At 44.2% G+C, this 25,732-nt stretch overlaps 1 protein-coding gene across 1 annotated transcript in view; it reads left to right on the forward strand.

Moving 5' to 3' along the window:
* Nucleotides 1–25,732, forward strand: part of UBAP2 (ubiquitin associated protein 2) — a 2,620,504-nt gene that overhangs the window by 2,429,461 nt on the left and 165,311 nt on the right. The window contains exon 19 of the mRNA XM_044087268.1: nt 7,205–7,419. Within this exon, the coding sequence (XP_043943203.1) occupies nt 7,205–7,419 (215 nt within the window). The remainder of the gene's footprint in view (nt 1–7,204; nt 7,420–25,732) is intronic.

Genomic DNA, 25,732 nt, shown 5'->3' on the forward strand with positions numbered 1-25,732 from the left:
AGCAGCAACACACCAAACAGCCAGTACTTTTCTTCTCCTTTAATGTGAAATGATCTGGTACCTCGGCAGTTCGCCTTCAAGGATCACAGTTAATTGCTGCACAATGTCAGCTTTTATAATAAATATTCAAACAATCAATTAATCAATTTTCCAATAAATATCACAAAAAGAAGAAACATTTAAAGTGACCTTATAAATAATAATAAATATCACAAATAAATACATGTTTTGAAACAATATATTCTTCATGAACTTGTGTGCAAATTAAATACAATATTTATAAATTATTTATAGAATTATTTCCAAATATTATATGATAATCACACTCCATCAAATGCCCAATTCTAAATTTAAACCAAAAGGTTTTAAAGTGTTGTACTTCAGAATCATCCTGGTTTCCAGCTCTAGTAGCTTATCAGAAATGTTTTCACCACTATTAGTAAAAGGCATTGTATTTGTGGAGCTTTTCTTCCCAGACCTCCGATAGTGGACCATCTTAGCCCCAGTCGGACTCTCACGGTAACAAATGAAAATAAAAAATATTGTCAAGGCTGTTACAGCAATGATCATTTTAACATCTACTGTAATGGTAAGTTACTTGTACAACTGTACGATGTTCATCGTGCATACAGCTGCAGTAATCACATATGGGTTCTCTGTCGTCAGGCGGTCCCTCGGTCGGCCGAATTCCAAAGTCTAGGTCCGGCGTAGGTTGTTGTCCCTTCTTTCCTGACGTCAGTGCGACAGGGGTATATAAGACACGGCCTACGCCATATTCTTCAGTCTTTTTTGCCGCGCAGTGCCCGAAGCAGAAGCAGTTCGCAAGTGCCGGTCGGCCAGCTCCTGAATTTACGAAAAATTGGAAACCGAAGTCTTCTTTAAAGCTAAGTACCCCGTTGGGGAAACTTTTCTTGCCTCAGACCAATGTCAGACAAAGTTAACAATTGTATTTCTTGTGGGAAGCAAATACCGCATAAGGGTTTTCATTCCCTCTGCGTACCTTGTTTAGGCCCAGACCACGACGTCTCGGGCTGTCGCTTTTGCGCGACTTTCAATAAACGCACTATTAAGCGTCGGGTGGAGTTCGCCCAACATTATTTTGGTAAAGCCTTTGATTATAAAATGTTGTCGGAGACTCCGACTACCGTTTTGTCCAAAAACCGCAAGGACCGACACTCGGGGCCTGCGGTCTCCACCGACACCACGCCAAAACCGGCTGCACGTGGTCCAGTTCTCAGTGAGACGCCTATGCAGTCCCTGACTACCGACGACACTTCCTTGGCGGTGTCTTCTGTAACCAAGACCGCAGGTACCTCGGCCATTACTCAGACTACAAACACCAAAGCCACTGTGAGTGTTGAGCCTCCTAATGTGGACAGGTCCACTTCCACCCAGGGTGTCTTTAGGCCTTCATCTTTCTTTTCCATTAAGGCCTTTACTAAGTCCAAATCAGCCATGCATCCCAAGAGGCCTGTTGTTCAGGGCCCATCCCCAGGCCCCATGCCTAAAAAGCAGATGCTTAAAATGGCTGAGGATTTAATTACTCTAATCAGGGGTTCCCAACCCCCTCCAGACAAGAGACCCAGAGTGGAGGAAGATTCTCCCTCTTCTGAACAGGGCTCCATTTTCTCAGAACATTCTGATGTAGAGGAACACTCGTACTCTCCTTATGAAGATTCCGATGCAGAACAGTCCATTCCTTCTGTATCTTCCCCAGAGGATTTCTCTTTTGGGGAAACCTTGCACACCTTGAGAGAACACTTCCATTGGGAAGGCCAAGACTTTTCTGATTCCAAGAAAAGGCTTAGGGAATTTCTTTTGTTACCTCAACACAGACCTCTGGCTATACCTCCTGTCTTGGACATACTTGATGATGTTTACTCGGAGGCTTGTCTCAATCCGGATTCCCTGCCTCCTGCCCCAGTCAAACCTGATAGGTACTACAGAGTTCCCAACTCTCACCAATTTCTTTTCAAAAGCCATAATGCTGACCCTGAAACCATTTCTCAAGGCCCCAAGGGAATGAAGGCCTCTACAGCCAAGAATCCACTACCTTCCGAAAGAGAATCTAGATCCTTGGAAAGGTGGGGAAAAAAGGTATACACCTCGGCCACCCTAGCCATGACGGCCTTAAATTGTCAGTTTCATATGCTTAAATATCAGCAGTTTCTGTTATCACAATTAAGAAATAAAATGTCTCAACCTGAACAACCAGATTTGAAGGAATTGCAGGATATGATGCAGAACAAGTGGGTAAATGCACCTTACAATGTGGCTATGATGCCTTAGAGGCCTCAAGTAGAGCTGCTGTTACAGGATCAGTCATTCGTAGACATGTCTGGCTTAGAGAACAAAGCTTGTCTGATCATGTTAAAGCTAAACTACTAGATGCTCCTTTACAAAAGGATGTACTGTTTGGTACTAATGCTGAGGAGATACTATGGAAAATGGAAGAAAAAGCTAAATCTATGCAAACTGTCAAGGCTTTTCTACAGGTGCAACCACCTCGTTTTAGCAGAAATTGGCCTTCTAAAAACTGGTCCTTTCCAGCCACGGACAAGCCCCAAAGAGGTAGATACAGACGCTCAAGGGGCCGAGGACAATCTCAAAGATCATATAGAGGCAGACAATGGCAAATTCCAGCACCATGAGGTGGCGAAGACAGTGCACAACAATACAGAAAACAAACCCAGTGACTTCCTCCTTTTCATGCCAAGCAAGTCTCAGCTGGCAGCTCCCTTGGGAGGAAAGCTGGCATTATTTACAAGAAATTGGCATATTATCACAACAGACAAATGGATCCTGGATATTATAAACAGAGGCTACAGATTTCATTTTCACACTCTTCCAAAAATGAGAGGCATGCCAAACCTGCCACACAATCAAAGGGCAGAGGCACAAATACAAATTTCAAAACTCATGGACATGAAAGCTATTCAAGAGGTACCTACTCACGAACAAGGTCAAGGTTTTTATTCCAGACTATTTCTGGTACCAAGGAAAGGAACCGACTGGAGACCCATTTTGGACTTATCCATCCTAAATACATTTCTACTCGTACCAAAATTCAAGATGCTCACATTACAGCAACTTCTTCCCATGCTGGGCAAGGGGTTTTGGCTGGTAACATTGGACCTCAAGGAGGCATACCTGCATGTCCCAATCAGACAAAGCTGCAGAAGATACCTCAGATTTCTTGCAGGTTCAATCCACTATCAATTCTCTGCATTGCCCTTTGGCTTATCTACTGTGCCCAGAGTATTCACGAAATGCCTGGCATCAGTAATCGCCTACTGCAGTCTTCAAGGGATACAAATTTACCCTTATTTGGATGACTGCCTGATCCAAGCGGACAGCAAGCACATACTTCTGGAACATCTGGCTTATGCAACACTGTTACTGAATTCTCTGGGATACACAATCAACGAAGAGAAATCCAGGCTAACACCATCTCAGAAAATAACTTTCCTGGGTGCCAACTTGGACACAAACACCCAGATGGCCTACCTTACGCCAGAAAAACAAGGGCAACTAACTCAGTACTTCAAAATACTAGCATATTGTACCAGGCTTACTGCAAGGAAAATCCTACAGGCTCTGGGCTTCATGGCATATTGCATTCTTTTAATCCCATGTGCAAAGTTGCATATGAGAAAACTTCAATGGTACCTCAAAAACCTATGGTCTCAACACAGCCACAATTTGGAAACAATAATACCAATAATTCCATGTTTGCAAAAGGAATTTCTATGGTGGGCCCAAGCATGTCAAGCAAACACAGGTCTCCCATTCTGCAAGCCTCAAGCAAATCAAGTCATCACAACAGACGCCTCAAATTATGCCTGGAGGGCACACATGACAGGCAGGTGCATTCAGGGCAAATGGTCCCAAAAGGAAAAGCACCTTCACATCAATCAAAAAGAAATGCTAGCAGTGATAAATGCAATTACAGCATTCAAGGACCTCCTGCATCCAGGACAATTATTGATAAGAGCAGACACCACCACAGTAATGTGGTACATAAACAAACAAGGAGGAACACATTCATACCCCCTGTGCAGACTAGCCATGACACTTTGGAATTTGGCTCTGGAATGGCAAATCGAACTTCAAGCACAGTACTTGCCAGGTTTGGAAAACACGCTGGCAGACAATCTAAGCAGAAATATGAAAGATCCGCACGAATGGAAGTTGCATCCACAGGTGTTTACAAAGATAATCCAAGCGTGGGGGAGGCCAGACATAGATCTCTTCACCTCCCACAGGAATCACCAATTGGAAAAGTTTTGTTCAAGGACCTTTCATCCAAAGGCCTGGAGGGTGGATGCCCTTTCATTCAGTTGGACAGCATGGACAGTGTACGCTTTCCCACCTCTGCCCAAGGTGCTCTTGAAAACAAGAGCAGACAGACCGAAGATGATACTGATTGCTCCAGACTGGCCAAGACAGCACTGGTACCCACTCCTGAGGAGCCTAATACACACTCCTCCCTGGCCTCTACCTCTAATGCCTCTTCTGCTGACTCAGCACAGCTACAAAACTCTTCACAGTCAGCTGAAAACACTCAGTCTCCCTGCATGGAAAATTCCTTAACACCACAACAGACACTACTCACCAAAGAGGTACAGGACGTCATTCTGGAGGCCAGAAGGCCATCTACTAGGAAGGCTTACTCCGCAAAATGGAAACAGTTTTGCTCTTGGAATGGGAAAAAAGGCCAGGACCCTAGAAAACTGAATTTGCCTCGGGTATTACAGTATCTAACTGAGCTGCTGAACAGTGGACTTTCATTTTCCTCCATAAAAATCCATGCCTCAGCCATTTCTGCAGAATTCAACACGGATCCACTGTTATTCTCTCACCCACTTGTAAGACAGTTCCTCAGAGGGGCTAAGAATATAAGACCACCAAGGAAACAACCAGTGCCAGCCTGGGATCTTAATTACATTCTGGAAAAATTAACATTGCCTCCCTTTGAACCAGCTGCCTCAACAGATTTGCAATATTTGTCCTGGAAAACAGCTTTCCTTCTGGCCATTACCTCGGCACGTAGGGTTTCGGAACTACAAGCCCTCATGGCTGTGCAGCCCTTTCTCATCTTCCATCAGGACAGAGTTTCCCTCCAAACCAACCTGTCATTTATGCCTAAAGTGGTATCCAGGGTAGCTTTAAATCAAGCCATACACTTACCTACCTTTTACCCCAATCCTCAAAACAAAGGGGAAAGGCTGCTACATTCCTTAGACATCCATAGACAGCTACGTTATTATTTGGACAGAACAAAACCTTTCAGGAAATCAGAACAACTTTTTGTGTCCTATGCTGTAGGAGCTCAAGGGAAGCCTGTTACCAAACAGACAATTTCAAAATGGATAGGCCACTGCATACGATTTTGTTACTCCTATCATGGGAAATCTGTCCCTACAGGCATCAGATCACACTCCACCAGGGCCACAGCTACCTCTACAGCCTTCCTCAGGAGTTCCTACCAAAGATATTTTGGAGGCAGCCACTTGGAGTTCTGTGCATACCTTCACAAAACACTACCACCTGCCTTTATATTCCAAAACTAGAGCAGGCTTTGCCACTGCTGTGTTGCAGGGCATTCTGGCTCATCCCAGTTCCACCTAGTGCCTACCACCCTGTGAGTAGCTTTGGGATTCCACCCATATGTGATTACTGCAGCTGTATGCACGATGAACATAGTACAGTTTTGTACCTACCATAAATGTAGATGTTCGAGTGCTAATACAGCTGCAGTACAGGTTTCCCTCCCTCCTTCCCCTCTTGGTAAAGGACTAGTGGCTAACACCTCCTCTTACAGCCTAATTTGGGTTATCCTCCTATGGTGTATTTGCTTGCAACTACTGTTTTTTGATTACATTGCATTGCTTGAATATATATTTATATATATATAATTTATGTATTGCCTTCCTTCTGGGGGCACTTGACATCTGGGGCAAGAAAGACTGAAGAATATGGCGTCGGCCATGTCTTATATACCCCTGTCGCACTGACGTCAGGAAAGAAGGGACAACAACCGACGCCGGACCTAGACTTTGGAATTCGGCCGACCGAGGGACCGCCTGACGGCAGAGAACACATATGCGATTACTGCAGCTGTATTAGCACTCGAACATCTACATTTATGGTAGGTACAAAACTGTACTTTTTCTGTCCTCAGGAATTGTACTGGTCTGTCTCATTCTTACTACTGAACAGCATTCCAACAGAGGTGGTGCTTCTAGTTGTGTTTTGAAGAATGTTTCCCCAGCATACATTTATCCTCCAGTTAACTTGGCTTGTGGTCTGTATTAGGGCAGTCGTTATGTAGTGTGAATCTTTATTCGTCCCAAACTTCACTGTGTGCCTGGCTGCAGGGAGCATGTCTCTATATGCTGATCACTGAATTCTCTGCATGTGCAGTATGGCAATGCTTTATGGGCTCATGTTCTTACAGGTTCAACACCCAGTGCTTACTGTGTAGGTATCATTTAAGTGGCAAGCCAAAGCTGCCTTCCTCCCCCTGCTAGCTGCATCATTTGCCTGAGATGTTGACTGAACTTCTGTCACCTGTGGCATAGCCAGGACTTTGTCCTCTACACTATTAGAGCTTGCTCTGTCAGTGTGTGTTATGCTTGGGAGGCGTTCATGAGTTGGACTGACTCTAGCAGTCCTCTCTGGTAAAGATGGTTGTTTTTTTTTCTTTGAGAGCTGCTTTTTAGTGTTTTTTTTTTTTTTTTTTTTTTTTTTTTTTTCCACCCTCCACCTGCGTCGTCTTGGCTAGGACTAGTGGTTGACAAATTGAAGGGATGGGGTAAGTGTCCCCTCTCCTTCCTTTTAAGAAGAAACAAGTTCATTTTGGGAGTCAAGCTGGGGGTGTATCAGCTGTGATCCCAACCTGTTACCCTGTGGTAATGATGCTTATAGCTTTGGTGGACTATGCCGAAGCAAGTGATAATTTTCTTTTTTCACCAAGCACAATTTATCATAAAAGATGGTTCCATTGCTTATTGTTTACCTGGAGTAACTCCTCAAGATACACAGGCATGAGCATTTCACATTGACATTTAAAAAAAAAAATGTAATTGCTGTTTTGGCATTTATAGAGAAGAATATGTATGTAATAGTACTGCAGCAGTAATTTACCCTAAGAGGTGTTTGAATTTCAGTACATGTAACCTAGTGATTGTGTTCTTTACAGGTGATGTGACAAAGTTTGCCCGAGGAGAGACTGCTTCTCCAGCACCTACAACAACACTAGCTCAAGCTCAGCAGAGTCAGACACAAACGCATCATACTGCTCAGCAACCCTTTCTAAATCCTGCTCTGCCAGCAACCTATAGTTATCCTGGTTTGCCATATTATGCAGGGATGCCTGGAGTGCCCAGTGCTTTTCAGTATGGACCTACAGTGTTTGTAAGCAAAAACTATTTGTTTTATAACAAGATCTTAAGCATGTTGTCCATATTGATGATGGTGTGTAGTAGACCTGATTCGCATCTTTTGAAGATTGTGCTTTGAAGAATGGTTTTGTAGTGAACAGCACATTTTCATTATCAGTACCAGCAATTTTTGGAAAAGGTGTGAACTATGTGGGTTACCTTTGCAACTTTGCCACATTTGCTTTCCTTTACCTTACTTTTTTTTGTGTAACACAACAACTAGATGTTCATCGTGTTTCACTGTTGCAGTCATTACACTTGGGTTATCCTGCTGGCAGGCTACCCGCAATCGGCCTGAATTCCAAAGTCCTGGTCTGGCGTCTGTTGCGGTCGCCTCTTCCCTGACGTCAGTGCACCAGGGGTATAAAAGATGCAGCCGACAACATTTTCTTCAGTCTTTCTTGCCGCCCGGTGCCCGAAGCAAAAGCAGTTCGCAAGTGCCGGTCAGCCGACTCCTGAGATTTTCGAAATCGAATTTCAGATCCGAAGTCTTCAATAAAGCGAAGTACCCCGTTGGGGAAACTTTTTTCTTGCTCCAGACCGATGTCAGAAAAAGTTAACAATTGTATTTCTTGTGTGAAACAAATACCTCATAAGGATTTCCACTCTTACTGTATTCCTTGCCTAGGCCCTGACCATGACGTTGCTAGTTGTCGGTTTTGTGCTAGATTTAACCAACGCACTATTAAGCGTCGGAATGATTTTGCTTTTCACTATTTTGGCAGAAGGTTTAATTACATAATGCCATCGGAACAACCGACGACCGAAATTCATAAAAAACGCAAGGATAAAGATAAGGACAAACATCCGAGGTCCAAAACCGACAACGAAGCCTCTTCTAGGCCAGTTGTCGGTGCTCAATGAGGCGCTTTCGCAGCCCCTGACTCCCGCTACCTCAGAGCCACAGGCCACCTCCGACTCCCACGTGGAGACAGCTAGGCCTCTGGATACTCAAGGTATTGGCGCTTCGGAAATTAATCCCTCAGATGGGTCTGGAGCCGCTGAGCAAGCATCGGCTTCTGAGGGTGTCTTCAGACCTACACAACTTTATAAAAAGCCTACTTCAGCATCCAAGACAAAGTCTAAAACAGTTTCAAAGACAAGGAAAACAGTACAGCATTCTCCAGGACAGACTTCTATGCCTAAAAAACAGATGCTCAAAATGGCCGAAGACCTAATTACTTTGATCAGGGGTTCCCATCCCCCTCCTGATAAGAGGCCTAGGCAAGACACTGAATATGATTCCTCTGATCAGGTTTCCATTTCCTCTGATTCCTCTTCTGTTTAATGATATTCTGTTCCTCCCTATGAGGATTCTGATGCTGAAGATTCTATTCCTTCAGCTTCTCCTCCTGAGGACTGTTCATTTGGGGAAACCCTGCATACCATGAGGGAGCATTTCCATTGGGAGAGCCAGGATTATTCCGATTCTCAGAAAAGACTTGGAGACTTTCTTTTACTTCCTCAGTACAGACCTCTTGCAATTCCCCCTGTTCTAGACATTGTATATCATGTTTTTTCACAGTCCGGCCTTTCTCCAGACTCTCTACCTCCTGGCCCTGTTAAGCCGGACAGGTACTACAGGGTTCCAGACTCCCTTAAATTTCTTTACAAGAACCCTGCTGCTGACCCAGAAACTATCTCACAGGATCCCAAAGGGGTCAAGGCTGCTTCTGCCAAAAACCCTGTTCCCTCAGTAGAGATTCTAGAGCTTTGGACAGATGGGGGAAAAAAGTTTACACTTCTGCTACCTTGACTGTAAGGGCTTTAAATTGTCAATTTCATATGCTCAAATATCAGCAATACTTAATGTCTTTGTTAAAACAAAAAATGTTGTAAAACTCTGAATGTTCAGAGAACAAAGATTTGCAGGATTTATTGCATGCAGCTAAACAAGTGAGAAAGCATACTTTGCAATTTGGCTATGATTCACTGGAGGCCTCGTCCAGGGCTGCTGTTACAGGTTCTGTTATTAGAAGGCATGCTTGGTTAAAGGAACAGAATCTGCCTGATCATGTTAAAGCAAAATTGTATGCTTCATTACAGCATGATACTTTGTTTGGTGTTAAGACAGAAGAGGTGTTGAAGAAGATGGAGGATAAGGCAAAATCTCTGCAGACAGTAAAGGATTTGTTACAGGTACAGCCATCCAGATTTAGCAGGAACCGGCCCTCTAAGAATTGGTCCTTTCCAGTGTCAGACCACAAAGAGGCAGATTCAGACGCCCTAACGGCAGGCAACAGCCCCAGGGCTTATACAGGCCCAAACAATGGGGTGCTTCTACCTCCAAAAGCGGAGAAGACAAATCACAGCCTTATAGAAAACGGTCCCAATTACTTCCCTCTGCCAGTGCAAAGCACTTATTTTTTGGCAGCACCCTTAGGGGGAAAGCTAGCACTTTTTTCACAAAACTGGCGCAAGATAACCCAGGACAAATGGGTCTTAAATATAGTCTCTCAGGGCTACAGGTTCCACTTTCACACCCTTCCAAAGGCAAAAGGTATATCAGATCTGCCACACAATCAATGGCAAGAGGCACAAAAGCAAGTTTCATCTCTCATGGACATGGGGGCTATTCAGCCAGTGCCACAGCAAGAGCAGGGACAAGGATTTTACTCAAGACTTTTCTTAGTACCAAGAAAGGACAAAGACTGGAGACCGATTCTGGACCTGTCTATTCTAAATATTTTTCTGGACGTCCCAAAATTCAAAATGTTGACTCTACAGCACTGGACAAGAAGGCTTAGCTTGTAACCTTTGACCTCAGAGGCATACCTGCATGACAATCAGACAATCTTGCAGAAGATACCTCAGATTCATAGTTGGTTCAATGCACTACCAATTTTCTGCACTGCCCTTTGGCTTATCTACTGCGCCCAGGGTCTTCACAAAATGCCTGGCACCAGTAATTGCATTTTGCAGACAGAGGAATTCAAATATATCCCTACTTGGACGACTGCCTTATTCAAGCAAAGAACAAAGATATTCTACTACGGCATCTGGTGTTTGTAAAAATATTACTAATTTGCCTAGGGTACACAGTAAACGAAAAGAAATAAAAACTAGTACCCTCTCAAGAGATAATATTCCTGGGTGCAAGCTTAAATACAACTGCCCAGATGGCTTATCTCATGCCAGCCAAACAAAGGCATCTGACTTCTTACTTCAAAGACATGGCAACAAAGACCCAGTTATCTGCAAGAAAAATTCTGCAGGCTCTGGACTACATGGCATCCTGCATTCTACTAATTTCATATGCAAGACTGCATATGAGGAAACTACAGTGGTATCTAAAAAGTGTTTGGAGTCAACATTGCCACAGCCTGGAAACAGTAATTACTCTCATTCCCTGCCTGCTACAGGAATTTCAATGGTAGGCACAGGCCTGTCACCACCACAAGGGACAGCCATTCACCTTACCCACTGCCAGACAGACACTAACAGATGCATCAGATTATGCCTGGGGGGGGGGCGTACATGGCAGGAAAATATATTCAGGGCACATGGCCCACAAACCAAATGCATCTTCATATCAATCCAAAAGAGATGCTAGCTGTACAAAATACCCTGACAGCCATCAAGGACCTACTTCATCCAGGACAACTACTCATAAAGACGGACAATACTACAGTCATGTGGTACATAAACAAGCAAGGGGGCACACATTCCTACCCCCTCTGCAAGCACAATTCCTGCCAGGAAAGACAAATACTTTGGCAGATGAACTAAGCAGAAACCTCATGGATCCTCACGAGTGGAAACTAGATCCACAAATCTTCAACATGATAACAGGGAAAATGGGGATGCCCAGACATCTATTCGCCTCCCCTCACAACTGCCAACTACAGAGATTCTGCACTCAGACTTATCACAAGCAAGCATGGAAAGTGGACGCCCTTTCATTCAGCTGGAAAGCCCTTACATTATATGCCTTCTCTCCTCTGCCTCTCCTCTCCAAGGTACTCCTAAAGGTCAGACAAGAAAGGCCAAACATGATACTAATTGCCCCAGACTGGCCACACCAACACTGGTACCCAATCCTAAAGAGATTGTCTCAAGGCCCAGCCTGGACATTGCCTCTAATACCTCATTTGCTGACCCAACAGAACAGTCAGATCCTGCACAGCCAACTCAGAACCTTAAATCTGGCTGCATGGCGGATAATGTAATCATTCAGAACACACCTCTCTCTAAAGCAGTTATGGATGTTATTTTGGCGGCCAGGAGGCCCAGCACCAGAAAATCTTATGCAGAAGAATGGAAGAGATTATGTGCTTGGAACTAAGTGCAGGGATTTGACTTGCTTGTACCAAATCTTCCTCAGATTTTGCAATAGCTAACTGAGATGTTGGACAAAGGCCTATCCTTCTCATCAATTAAGATCCATGCCTCTGCTATTTCAGCTCATTACAATACGGACCCATCTATTTTTTCCATTGCTAAGACAGTTTCTCAGAGGGGCCAAAAACATAAGACCTCCAAGGAGAGCTCCAATACCTGCATGTGACCTCAAGTTTGTCTTGAAAAAACTCACACTGCCTCCTTTTGAGCCAGCCAATACAGCAGAGATAAAATACTTGTCATGTTAAACCGCTTTTCTCCTAGCAATAACTTCAGCAAGAAGAGTCTCCGAGTTACAGGCACTAATGGCTGTGGAACCTTTTATTATTTTCCATCAGGACAGGGTTTCTCTAAGGACAAACCCGACATTTATGCCTAAGGTAGTGTCTAGCGTGGCTCTTAACCAACTCATTCATTTGCCTACCTTTTATCCAAATCCACAGAATAAGGGGGAGAGACTTCTGCATTCTTTGGACATACACAGACAGCTACGCTTTTACTTGGACAAGACTAAAGCCTTCAGAAAGACTGAGCAACTCTTGGTGGCATATGCTGCAGGTTCACAAGGAAAAGACATTTCATAGCAGACTATTTCAAAATGGATAGGCCACTGCATTCGTTTCTGCTATTCACAACATGGCAAATCAGTGCCCAAGGGCATTAGGCCACATTCTACCAGAGCAGCAGCCACTTCAGCAGCCTTCCTCAGAGGAGTACCAACCAAGGATATTTTGGAGGCTGCAACATGGTCTTCGGTGCATACTTTTACAAAGCACTACCATTTACCTCTCTACTCTAAATCCAGAGCAGGCTTTGCCACTGCAGTTCTGCAGGGCCTCATAGCCACTCCAAACTCTACTTAGGCCCAGCCACCCAAGCTCAGCTTTGGGATTCAATCCAAGTGTAATGACTGCAACAGTGGAACATGATGAACATAGTACAGATATTCATCGTGTTTCACTGTTGCAGTCATTACACTTGGGTTATCCTGCTGGCAGGCGACCCGCAGTCAGCCCGAGTTCCAAAGTCTTGGCCCTGCGTTGGTTGCTGTCGCCTCTTCCCTGACGTCAGTGCGCTAGGGGTATAAAAGTTGCAACTGATTCCATTTTATTCAGTCTTTCTTGCCATGCGGTGCCCGAAGCAAAAGCAGTTCTCAAGTGCCGGACGGCCGACTCCTGAGATTTTCAAAACTGAATTTCGGAACCGAAGTCTTCAATAAAGCTAAGTACTCAGTTGGGGAAACTTTTTCTTGCTCCAGACCGATGTCAGTAAAAGTTGTTAATTGTATTTCTTGTGGGAAGCAAATACCTCATAAGGACTTTCACTCTTACTGTATTCCTTGCCTAGGCCCTGACCACGACGTTGCTAGTTGTCGGTTTTGTGCTAGATTCAATAAAAGTACTATTAAACGTCGATTTGATTTTGCTTTGCATTATTTTGGATGAATATTTAATTATATAATGCCGTCGGAACAATCAACGACCGGAATGTATAAAAAACGGACGGGCATCCAAGGTCCAAAACCGATGAAGCCTCTTCTAGGCCAGTCGCTGGTTCGCCGGTTCTCAGTGAGGCGCTTTCGCAGCCCCTGACACCCGCTACCTCAGAGCCACAGGCCGTAACCGACAGCCACGTGGAGACACATAGGCCTGTGGAAACTCAAGGTATTGGGCCTATGGAAACTATGCCCTCAGATGGGTCCGAACCCGCTGAGCAGGCACTGGCTTCTGAGGGTGTTTTCAGACCTTCACAGCTTACAATTAAGGCTACTACAGCAGCAAAGGCAAAGTCAAAAACACCATTAAAGACAGGGAAACAAGTGCAGCATTCTCCAGAACGGTCATCCATGCCAAAGAAACAGATGCTTAAAATGGCCGAAGACCTTATTACTTTAATCAGGGGCTCCCATCCCCCTCCTGACAAAAGGCCTAGGCAAGACACAGATTATGATTCCTCTGATCAGATTTCCATTTCCTCTTATTCTTCTGGTCAGGGCTATTCTCCCCCTCCCTATGAGGACTCTGATGCTGAAGAGTCCATTCCTTCAGCCTCACCGCCTGAGGATTATTCTTTTGGGGAAACCCTGCACACCATGAGGGAGCATTTCCATTGGGAGAGCCAGGATTACTCAGAATCCAAGAAAAGGCTCGGAGATTTCCTTTTATTGCCTCCGCACAGGCCCCTGGCTATCCCCCCTGTGCATGATAATTGTAGATGATGATTTTTCTGAATCCAGTCTGTCTCCTGATTCTTTACCACCTGCACCAGTAAAGCCAGACAGGTACTACAGGGTCCCTGACTCTCATAAATTTCTTTACAAAAACCCAGCTGCAGACCTAGAAAGAATTTCTCAGGGTCTTAAAGGGGTTAAGGCTTCCACTGCCAAAAATCCTGTCCCCTCAGATAGGGATTCAAGAGCTGTGGACAGATGGGGGAAAAAAGTTTACACTTCTGCTTCTTTAGCTGTAAGAGCTTTAAACTGTCAGTTTCACATACTTAAATATCAGCAGTACCTCATGTCATTGTTAAAGCAGAAAATGATTACAAATATAGAAAGTCCTGACAGTAAAGAAATGCAGGATTTATTGCATGCAGTTGAACAAGTGGGAAAGCATACTCTGCAATGTGGTTTTGATTCATTACAGGCTTCTTGTAGAGCCGCAGTTACAGGCTCTGTTATTCGTAGACATGCTTGGTTAAAAGAACAAAGTTTACCTGACCGTGTTAAAGTAAAATTATTGGATGCTCCATTACAACATGATACTTTGTTTGGTGTTAAGGCAGAAGAGGTGTTAAAGAAAATGGAGGATAATGCAAAGTCAATGCAAACTGTGAAATATTTCTTACAGGTTCAACCACCTAGATTTAGCAGAAACTGGCCTCCAAAAAATTGGTCCTTTCCAGTGTCAGACAGGTCACAAAGAGGCAGATACAGATGCCCAAGAGGCAGATCTCAGCCCCAAGGCTCCTCCAGACCTAAACAATGGGGTGCTTCAGCCCCCAAAGGAGGAGGAGAAGAGAAATCACAACCTTATAGGAAACCGTCACAATGACTTCCCTCTGCAAATGCCAAGCTCTTACCAGTTGATATCACCCGTTGGGGGAAAGCTAGCACTTTTCTTAAAAAATTGGTACATGATCACCCAAGACCAATGGGTGCTGAATATTGTTTCTCAGGGGTACAGGTTCCGCTTCTACACGCTTCCAAAACAAAAAGGTATGCCATACCTGCCACAAAACCAATGGGCAGAGGCACAAAAACAGATTGTGGCTCTTATGGATATGGGAGCTATTCAAAAAGTTCCACAAGAAGAACATGGGCAAGGGTTTTACTCAAGACTTTTCTTTGTACCCAGAAAAGACAAAGCCTGGAGACCAGTACTGGACCTGTCAATCCTAAATACTTTCCTGGATGTTCCAAAATTCAAAATATTAACACTACAACAACTTCTGCCCATGCTGGGCAAGGAGGCTTGGCTAGTAATTTTGGTTCTCAAGGAGGCATACCTGCACGTCCCAGTCAGACAGTCGTGCAGAAGATACCTCAGATTTATAGCAGGCTCAATGCATTACCATTTCTCTGCACTGCCCTTTGGCTTATCTACTGCGCCCAGGGTCTTCACAAAATGCCTGGCACCAATAATTGCATTTTGCAGACAAAAAGGAATTCAAATATATCCCTACTTGGACGACTGCCTTAGTCAAGCAGAGAGCAAAGACATTCTTCTAAAGCACCTGCCGTTTGTAAAAAGATTGTTAATTTGCCTAGGGTACACAGTAAACAAAAAGAAATCAAAACTAGTGCCCTTTCAAGAGATAATATTCCTGGGTGTAAGCTTAAGTACAACTGCCCAGATGGCTTATCTCACGCCAGACGAACAAAAGCAACTGACTCATTACATTACTTTCAAATGATGGCAACAAGACCCAGCTCCCTGCAAGAAAAATTCTGCAGGCCCTGGGTTTCATGGCATCCTGCATTCTACTAATTCCATATGCAAAACTGCATATGAGGAAACTACAATGGTATCTAAAAAGTGTTTGGACTCAGCATTGTCACAGCCTAGAGAAAGTCATAACCTTGATTCCCTGCCTACAGCAGGAGTTTCGATGGTGGTCCCAGGCCTGTCACCACAACAAGGGACAGCCTTTCACCTTAACTACAGCCAGGCAGACAATAACAACGGATGCATCGGATTATGCCTGGGGAGCACATATGGCAGGAAAATGTATTCAGGGCATGTGGCCCAAGGAACAAATGCATCTTCACATCAATCAAAAAGAGCTGCTAGCTGTACAGAATGCCCTGACAGCCTTCGAGGACCTAATACATCCAGGACAGCTATTAATAGTTAAGTTATGTGGTACATAAACAAGCAAGGGGGCACACATTCCTACCCCCTATGCAGACAAGCCATGACTTTGTGGAACACAGCACTGATCTACCAGGTACATCTGCAAGCACAATTCCTGCCGGGAACAAAAAATACACTGGCAGACGAACTAAGCAGAAATCTCATGGATCCTCACGAATGGAAGCTAAATACACAGATGTTCAACATGATAACAAGAAAATGGGGACGCCCAGACATAGATCTTTTTGCCTCCCCTCACAATTGCCAAATAAAGAAATTTTGCACAAGGACTTATCACACTCAAGCGTGGAAAGTGGATGCTCTGTCATTTAGCTGGAAAGGCCTGACAGTCTATGCCTTCCCTCCAGTGCCTCTTTTCACCAAGGTGCTTCTAAAAGTCAGACAAGAGAGGCCAAAAATGATCCTGATTGCACCAGACTGGCCACGCCAGCATGGTACCCAATCCCAAAGAGTTTGTCCCAAGGCCCACCTTGGCCTCTACCTCAAATCCCTCATCTTCTGACACAACAAAACAATCAGATTTTGCACAGTCAACTCAGATCCTTCAACCTGACAGCATGACAGATAATGTAGCCACTCTGACTGCACCTCTCTCTAAATCTGTTATGGATGTTATTTTGGAAGCCAGGAGGCCCAGCACTAGGAAATCTTATGCAGAAAAATGGAAGAGATTTTGTGCTTGGAACCAGGCACAAGGGCTCGAACCACTTGTCCCTAATATACCTCAGATTTTCCAGTACCTGACTGAGATGTTGGACATAGGCCTATCTTTTTCATCCATTAAAATCCATGCCTCTGCCATTTCAGCGCATTACAGTACGGATCCTCCTATTTTTTCACATCCTCTACTACAATACCTCAGAGAGGCAAAAAATATAAGACCCCCTAGGAGAGCACCAGTACCTACTTGGAACCTCAATTTTGTTGTAGAAAAACTAACACTGCCTCCATTTGAACCAGCCAGCACAGCTGATCTAAAATTCTTGTCATGGAAAACTGCTCTGCTCCTAGCAATAACTTCAGCAAGAAGAGTCTCAGAGTTGCAGGCATTGATGGCTGTGGAACCTTTCCTCATTTTTCATCAGTTCTCTTAGGACAAACCCAACATTCATGCCAAAAGTGGTCTCCAGTGTGCCCTTAAACCAAACCATTCATTTACCTACTTTCTACCCAAATCCACATAATAAAGGGGAAAGACTTCTGCATGCTTTGGATATACACAGGCAGCTACGATTCTACTTGGACAAAACAAAAGCTTTCAGAAAAACTGAGCAACTGTTTGTAGCATATGCTGCAGGATCACAAGGAAAGCCTATTACAAAGCAGACAATCTCCAAATGGGTAGGACACTGCATCCGCTTCTGTTATGCACAACATGGCAAATGTGCCTAAGGGCATTAGGCCTCATTCTACCAGAGCAGCAGCCACTTCAGCAGCTTTCCTCAGTGGAGTACCTACCAAAGACATATTAGACGCTGCAACCTGGAGCTCAGTGCACACTTTCACCAAGCACTACCACTTACCTCTCTACTCCAAATCCAGAGCAGGCTTTGCCACTGCAGTTCTGCAGGGCTTGTTAGCCTCGCCAAATCCAATTTAGACCCAGCCACCCAACCTCAGCTTTGGGATTCTACCCAAGTGTAATGAATGCAACAGTGAAACACGATGAACATAGTACAGTTGTGTACCTACCATAAATGTAGATGTTCGAGTGTATTCACTGTTGCAGTCCAGGTTATCCACCCACCATCCCCCTTTTCTTTGCTGGGACTTTTCTGTACTTCTCAACTCTATACAACCTATGTGGTGTATTTGCTTGTAGATGAAGGAAATGTTTATAGTAACATATGCATGTTTTTTTGGCATATTTTTATCTTTTCAGCCTTTCTATCTGGGGGCACCTGACATCTGGGGCAAGAAAAACTGAATAAAATGGCGTTGGCTGCATCTTTTATACCCCTGGCTCACTGACATCAGGGAAGAGGCGACAGCAACCAATGCCGAACCAGGACTTTGGAATTTAGGCCTACTGCGGGTAGCCTGCCAGCAGGATAACCCGTGTAACGACTGCAACAGTGAATGCACTTGAACATCTACATTTATGGTAGGTACACAACCGTACTTTTCTCTGATCCTCCTCCATTATGTTTATGGTCCCAAATTTTGTTTGGATTTCCATCTGCTCTCGTAAAGGACTACTCCAACCGGACTTGAGTTCTCATTACAAAGTGATTTTCTTTATTGTATTCTGCTACAGCCGTGCCTCATAAAAAGATTAACCATAATTTCATTTTCCTTTCTCTACCCATTTCTTTAATTTCTCTCCACTTCATTTTGTCTTTCTGCAGGACTTTGTGTTAACTTCTTTTATTTGTCACCTTGTCAATTTTTGATTAAGTAAAGTCAGTGAATGGACTTTCAAGATATCTGCACAATGACTTGATTAGAGCTCTGTCAGTATGAAAATAGAAACTGAATCAAAGCTAGTAAAAGCTTTCCATTCTGGAAGAAAATCAGTTACTGGCTGTAAATTACACAGCTTCAATACTAGCAAAGAAGAAATTTGGAAAAAATCAAACCGAAAAGAAGAAAAAAACTGACTAGGAAGAATCTTGCAGATGTTCAACAAAAAAGCAGATGTTCTTCGTGTTTCACTGTTGCAGTCATCACATCTGGGTTATCTGCTTGCAGTAGCCCTCAGTCGGCCTGATTAACAAAGTCTTAGGTCCTGCGTCGGTTGCTGTCTCATCTTCCATGACGTCAGGTAGTCAGGGGTATAAAACATGCATACGACATCATTGCATCAGTCTTTCTTGCCGTGCGGTGCCCGAAGTAGAAGTAGTTCGCAAGTGCCGGTCGGCCGACTCCTGAAATTTTCGTTTTCGAGTTTCAGAGTTGAAGTCTTCAACTAAGCTAAATACCCCGTTGGGGAAACTTTTTCTTGCTCTAAACCAATGTCAGTAAAAGTTAATAATTGTATTTCTTATGGAAAGCAAATACCTCGTAAAGATTTTCATTCGTACTGCATTCCTTGCTTAGGCCCTGACTACGACGTACCCTGCTGTCGGTTTTGTGCCTTATTTAAGCAATGAACTATTTGTCTGTTTATTTACGCTTCTAAATATTTTGGTACTCTGTTCAGTTATCCAGATGTGGCTTCGATAAGCCACCCGACTACCGACATTCCAAAAAAACGCAAAGATAAAGACAGAGACAGACTGCATAGGTCCAAAGCTGCCGACGACGCTTCTTCTAAGCTAGTCGCCAGTTCGTGGGTACTCAGTGAGGCGCTTTCGCAGCCCCTGATACCCGCTACTTCAGATTCGCAGGCCTCTACTGAGACCCATTCAGAGTCTGGTATGCTGCGAGATGCTTCAACTGTGGAACCTGCGGATGTCTCTACCTTTGATGGGTCCGGAGCCTCTGTGCAGGCACTGGCTTCTGAGGAGTGTATTCAAGCCTACTGGCTTACATATTAAACCAACGCCATCTTCTTCTTCCAGGACTAGAACTAGATCCATGACTAGAAAACCAATGCCTAGACCGCATTGTCAGGCCTCTATGCCTAAAAAACAAATAAGAATGGCTGAAGACCTTATTACTTTAATGAGGGGAAGCCTCCCTTCCCCCTCTGAGACCTAGGACTGAGTTTGCTTATGATTCTTCTGATCAAGACTGTGAAATTTCTGATGTCCTTCATGGATGCATCTGCAGTCATAACAACTGGGTTGTCCTGTCGTCAGGCAGCCCTTCAGTCGGCCAGATTCCAAAGTCCGGGTCCGCCGCTGATGTCGCACTTCACCCGACGCCATCTCTGTTGGTCTTCGGGTATAAAAGCATCAGCCGACGCCATTTTCTTCAGTCTTTCTTGCCGCGTGGCGCCCGAAGCAGAAGCTGTTCGCAAGTGCCGGTCGGTCGGATCCAGAGATTACTTCTACCGAATACTACTTCAGCTAAGTACCCCGTTGGGGACTCTTTCTTGCCTCAGCTGATGTCAGAAAAAGTTAATAATTGTTTAACCTGTGGGAAACAAATACCTCATAAAGATTTCCACTCTTATTGTCTGCCTTGTTTAGGCCCAGCCCACGACGTAGCAGCCTGTTCGGCCTGTGCTTCTTTCAACCGACAACGCTTAGGCGTCGGTCGGAGTTTGCAGAACAGTTTTTCGGTTCTGATTTTTCTACCTGTGAGGATTCTGATGCAGGGGACTCTATTCCCTCTGCTTCCCCTCCAGAGGATTTCTGTTTTGTTGAAAACTTGCATACTCTTGGGGAGCATTTTCGCTGGGAAAGCCAGGATTACTCTGACTCTAAAAGGAGGCTTAGGGATTTCTTACTCCTGCCCCAACACAGGCCTTTACCTATTCCCTCCTTGTACTGGACATTGTTGATGATGCCTTTTCGGAATCTAGTTTGGCGCCTGACTCTTTACCTCCTGCTCCCAGAAAAACCTGATAGATATTACAGGGTTCCTGACTCTCACAAGTTCCTTTTTAAAAATCCCACTGCGGATCCTGAGACCATTTCACAGGGACCCAAGGGCATTAAGGTTTCTACTGCCAAATATCCTACCCTCTCTGATAGAGATTCCAGGGCGCTGGATAGATGGGGTAAGAAAGTATGCACTTCTGCAACCTTGGCCATTAGGGCCTTAAACTGCCAGTTTCATATGTTAAAATATCAGCAACATATTATTGCATTGCTTAAACAGAAAATGATTTTGATTCCTTGCTGTGCTGAAATTAAAGATTTAAAGGATTTAATGCATTCTGCTGAACAAGTTGAAAACATACTTTGCAATGTGGTTTTGATTCACTAGAGGTATCTTGCAGGGCTGCTGTCACTGGGTCTGTACTTAGAAGGCATGCTTGGCGTAAGGAACAGTCTTTTCCAGATCATGTTAAAGCTAAATTTCTGGATGCTCCCTTAAACCAAGACCGCCTGTTTGGCAACAAAGCCGAAGTAGTACTTAAAAAGATGGAGGAAAAAGCTAAATCTATGCAAACTGTTAAAGATTTCCTGCAAGTACTGCCTCCCAGATTTAGTAGGCATTGTCCCTCTAAAAATTGGTCATTTCCTGCCTCTTCCAGGCCTTCTCAGTCCAAACAGAACCAGCAGAACTCCCAGGCTTCAGTCCCAAGGTACTCACAGGACTAAGCAGTAGGGGGCTCCCACTTCCAAAGCAGGGAGTGGTAAGACTCCCCCCTAGGGTACACTGTCTCAATGACTTAACTTTAAATCTTCCAAGCCCTGCACAACTGACTGTTCCTTTAGGGGGAAAGATTGCCAGGCAGGCAAAAAATTGGGAACTCCTTACCCAGGACAAATGGGTTTTAAATATAGTTTCCCAAGTACGGATTCCACTTTCACTCCTTACCAACCTCAAACGGTTGGCCAGATCTACCCCCAAATCAGTGGGCAGAAGCTCAAAAACAGATTCTCTCTCTTAAGCATCAGGGCTATTCAACCTGTTCCAGAAGAGCAAAGGGGACAAGATTTCTACTCCGGACTTTTCCTGGTTCCCAGAAAAGACAACTCCTGGCGTCCTATCCTGGACCTCTCTATCCTAAACACATTTTTGGTGATGCCAAAATTCAAGATGCTAACTCTTCACCAGCTGCTTCCTATGCTAGGCAAGGATGCCTGGTTGGCAACACTTGAGTTAAAGGAAGCCTACCTGCACATCCTAATAAGGGAATCTTGCAGAAGATACCTACGCTTCAAAGCAGGCTACATGCACTATCAGTTCTCTGCACTGCCCTTTGGCTTACCTACTGCGCCCAGGGTATTCACAAAGTGCCTAGCTCCAGTCATTGCGTTTTGCATGTAAAGCAATATCCAAATATATCTGTACCTGGACGATTGTCTAATTCAGGCAGAAATTTAGGACATACTATTTAATCATCTGGCGTTTGTACAGAAATTGCTAACTTCTCTGGGGTACACCATAAACGAAAAGAAATCACATCTTGTACCCTGCCAACAAATAGTATTCCCGAGAGCAAGCTTGAACACAACTTCCCAGTTAGCCTTTCTCACGCCAGAAAAACAAGTTCATTTGACAGCCTACTTCAAACTACTGGCCACAAAGACCCAGCTATCTGCAAGGAAAATACTGCAAGCCCCTTGGGGTTCATGGCCGCCTGCATTCTCCTAATTACATATGCAAGGCTGCATATGAGGAAACTACAATGGTATCTAAAAAGCCTATGGTGTCAACATTCTCAGGATCTAGAAGCAGTGATTCCTATCATAACTTGTGTACAGTGCCTTTGGTGGGCAGAGGCCTGTCACCAAAACAAGAGACTGCCATTCACTCTACCGCCTCCCGCCCAAACCCTAACAGACTCATCAGACTATGCATGGGGGGGCTCACTTGGCAGGGAAGTGCATTCAGGGCAAATGGAACCCAAGTCAAATGCACCTGTATATCAGTCAAAAGGAAATGTTAGATGTACAGAATGCTCTGACAGCCTTCAAGGACCACATTCTTCCAGGGGACAGTTGATGGTAAAGACAGACAACACCACTGTTGTGTGGTACATAAACAAGCAGGGGGGAACCCACTCATACCCCCTCTGTAGACTAGCCATGGCTCTGTGGAACACAGCCTTGAGCTATCGAGTGCACCTACAGGCTCAATTCCTGCCAGGAAAGCTAAATACACTGGCAGACGAACTAAGCAGAAATCTCATGGACCCACATGAGTGGAAACTGGAACCAAAGATATTCAACGTGTTGAGAAACAAATGGAGGAGCCTGGATATAGGCCTGTTTGCCTCCCCCCAGAACTACCATTTGGAAAAATTTTGCACAAGGACTCCCCACAAACAAGCTTGGAAAGTGGTTACCCTGTCCTTCACCTGGAAAAACCTATCAGTTTATGCCTTTCCCCCTCTGTCTCTCCTCTCCATGGTACCTACTAAAGATCAAACAGGACAAACCGAGGACGATACTGATTGCACCAGACTGGCCACGCCAACATTGGTACCCACTTTTGCGCAGTGCGTCACTACTGGGACCATGGCAACTGCCTCAGACCCCTTCCCTGCTGTCCCAGCAGGAGGGCCAGATTCTGCACCCACAGCTTTAAACCCTGAACCTGGCAGCCTGGCTAATTACCTGATCTCTCCGTTACCATCCATCAGTAAGCAAGTGTTGGTTGTCATTTTGGAGGCAAGGAGGCCTAGTACAAGAAAATCCTATGATGAAAAATGGAAAAGATTCTGTTCCTGGAACCAAGCTCAGGGGAATGGGTACAGCATCACCCAATTTACCTCAGATTCTTCAGTACTTAACTGAGGCGCTGCACAAGGGCTTTTCCTTTTCCTCCATCAAAATTCATGCCTTAGCCATTTCACCTCATTACAACACAGAACCCACCCCTCTTCTCTAACCCACTGCTGAATCAGTTCCTCAAAGGGGCCCAAAACTTAAGACCACCAAGTAGAGCCCCTCCTCCAGCCTGGGACCTTAATGTTTTATTGGAAAAACTCACTCTACCTCCTTTTGAGCCATCTGCAAATGCAGAGTTGAAATTCCTTTCTTGGAAAACAGCCTTCCTTTTAGCCATCACTTCAGCGAGAAGGGTGTCTGAATTGCAGGCCCTCATGGCAGTGGAGCCTTTCATCATTTTTCATGCGGACAGGGTGTTCCTCAGGACCAATCCCTCCTTCATGCCCAAGGTCGTATCCAGTGTGGCCCTTAATCAGTCCATTCATTGGCCAACCTTCTTTTCTAATCCACAGAACAAAGGGGAACGAGTACTGCACTCCTTAGATGTGCACAGACAACTTAGGTTTTATTTGGACAGGACTAAACCTCTCAGGAAATGTGAACAGCTGCTGGTTGCATTTGCTCCAGGGGCAGAGGGGAAGGCCATTTCAAAGCAAACCATTTCTAAATGGATAGGCCATTGCATTAATTTCTACTATAAGCACCATGGAAAACCTACCCCACAGGGGATTAGACCACATTCAACCGGGGCTGCATCTGCCTCTACAACCTTAGTCAGAGGTGTCCCTACCAGGGACATCCTAGAAGCTGCTACCTGGAGTTCTGTACATACCTTCACCAAGCATTACCATTTGCTATTTTTTTCTAAATCCAGAGCTGACTTTGCCACTGCAGTCTTGCACAGCCTTATAGCTGGTCCTAATGCTATCTCATTTTCTCCTCCCATCCTTAGCTTTAAAAATCTACCCAAACGTGATGACTGCAACAGTGAAACATGAACATAATACAGTTGCGTACACTTACCATAAATGTAGATGTTGGAGTATATTCACTGTTGCAGTCCTAGTTACCCTCCCTCCAGCCCCCTGACTTCTTTTGGCTATACCTCTTTTCTTCTTTTTTATGCTTAAAGTTTTTCTGTGTATTTGCTTTTTTGTTGGAGGTGTAACCTTGTATATATAATTGCTTCCCATTTTGGGGGCATCTGACATCTGGGGCAAGAAAAACTGATGTAATGGCGTCGGGAGCATGCTTTATACCCCTGACTACCTGACATCATGGAAGATGAGACAGCAACCGTTGCAGGACCCAAGACTTTATTAATCAGGCTGACTGAGGGCTACTGCAAGCAGATAACCCAAATGTGATGACTGCAACAGTGAATACACTCGAACATCTACATTTATGGCAAGTGTACACAACTCTACTTTTTGGTTTCAGGTGGGGATTCATTAGATTCCTTCCAGTAATTTAGTGAATACACAAATCAGATGCACTCATTATCAAAATAAGCGTAAAACCAAAGGAATATAAGTCAGAAAAAAGCTGGAAACATGAAGGTAGCTTTAACTAGCTATTCAAATTAACTTATGCAAAAATCAAAGGTTGAAATTAATTAAATGCTGGCTGGCTAAGTGTGTGGCTTCTCAAGAAGAACTGTTTCAGAAAATATTAGTTAGATGGAGCACAAAGAGAGATGATATTTTTTTGCTGTACCAGAGAAACGTTTTTATTTTATTTTACATTTGTTGACCGGGAAAGCCCGACTGACATACCTCTCAACAGTACAGGTTTTCACAGAATGTCCAAATTTTTGCCTCAGATTTTTGGTGTGTTCCTCCTAAAATCTGTTCCTTTATGGCAAATAGCTGGGGATTGAAGTCATTAAATAATGACAAGCATTCAAGTTTGACTCCACATCCTTTAGAAAATTCATGCTAATGCAAAATCTATTATTCTATCAACTTTCTAAGTTTGTAAGAGCAATATTTAAAATCGGTCCCTGTTTGTCCCCCCCCCCCCCATCATTTTAGGCTTTGTCCACATTTTTTTTGCTGTAGGAGGTTGAGAGGTATGCACACTGGATACGTGTCCATTTTCAGCGGAGGCCCGGGGAAAAGCTCTAACATACATACAGAAAAATTACATATAACATGATGAGAACCGTTTATAACTTGATTATGACAAGCAAGTTATACAGTTCAACAAATTGTAGATTTAAATGAGGGTATAATTAAACAGATTCCGACTCGGCTAGAGTTGCAAAGAAGTATTTTTAGCACACAACTTGAAGGAACAGAGTGCATTAATTGCATTGAAAGTGCAGATAAGTAAC

This window comes from Protopterus annectens, chromosome 1.part1 (assembly GCF_019279795.1).
Source record: "Protopterus annectens isolate FY-2018-M chromosome 1.part1, PAN1.0, whole genome shotgun sequence".
In the NCBI taxonomy this organism is placed as follows: Eukaryota; Metazoa; Chordata; order Ceratodontiformes; family Protopteridae; genus Protopterus; species Protopterus annectens.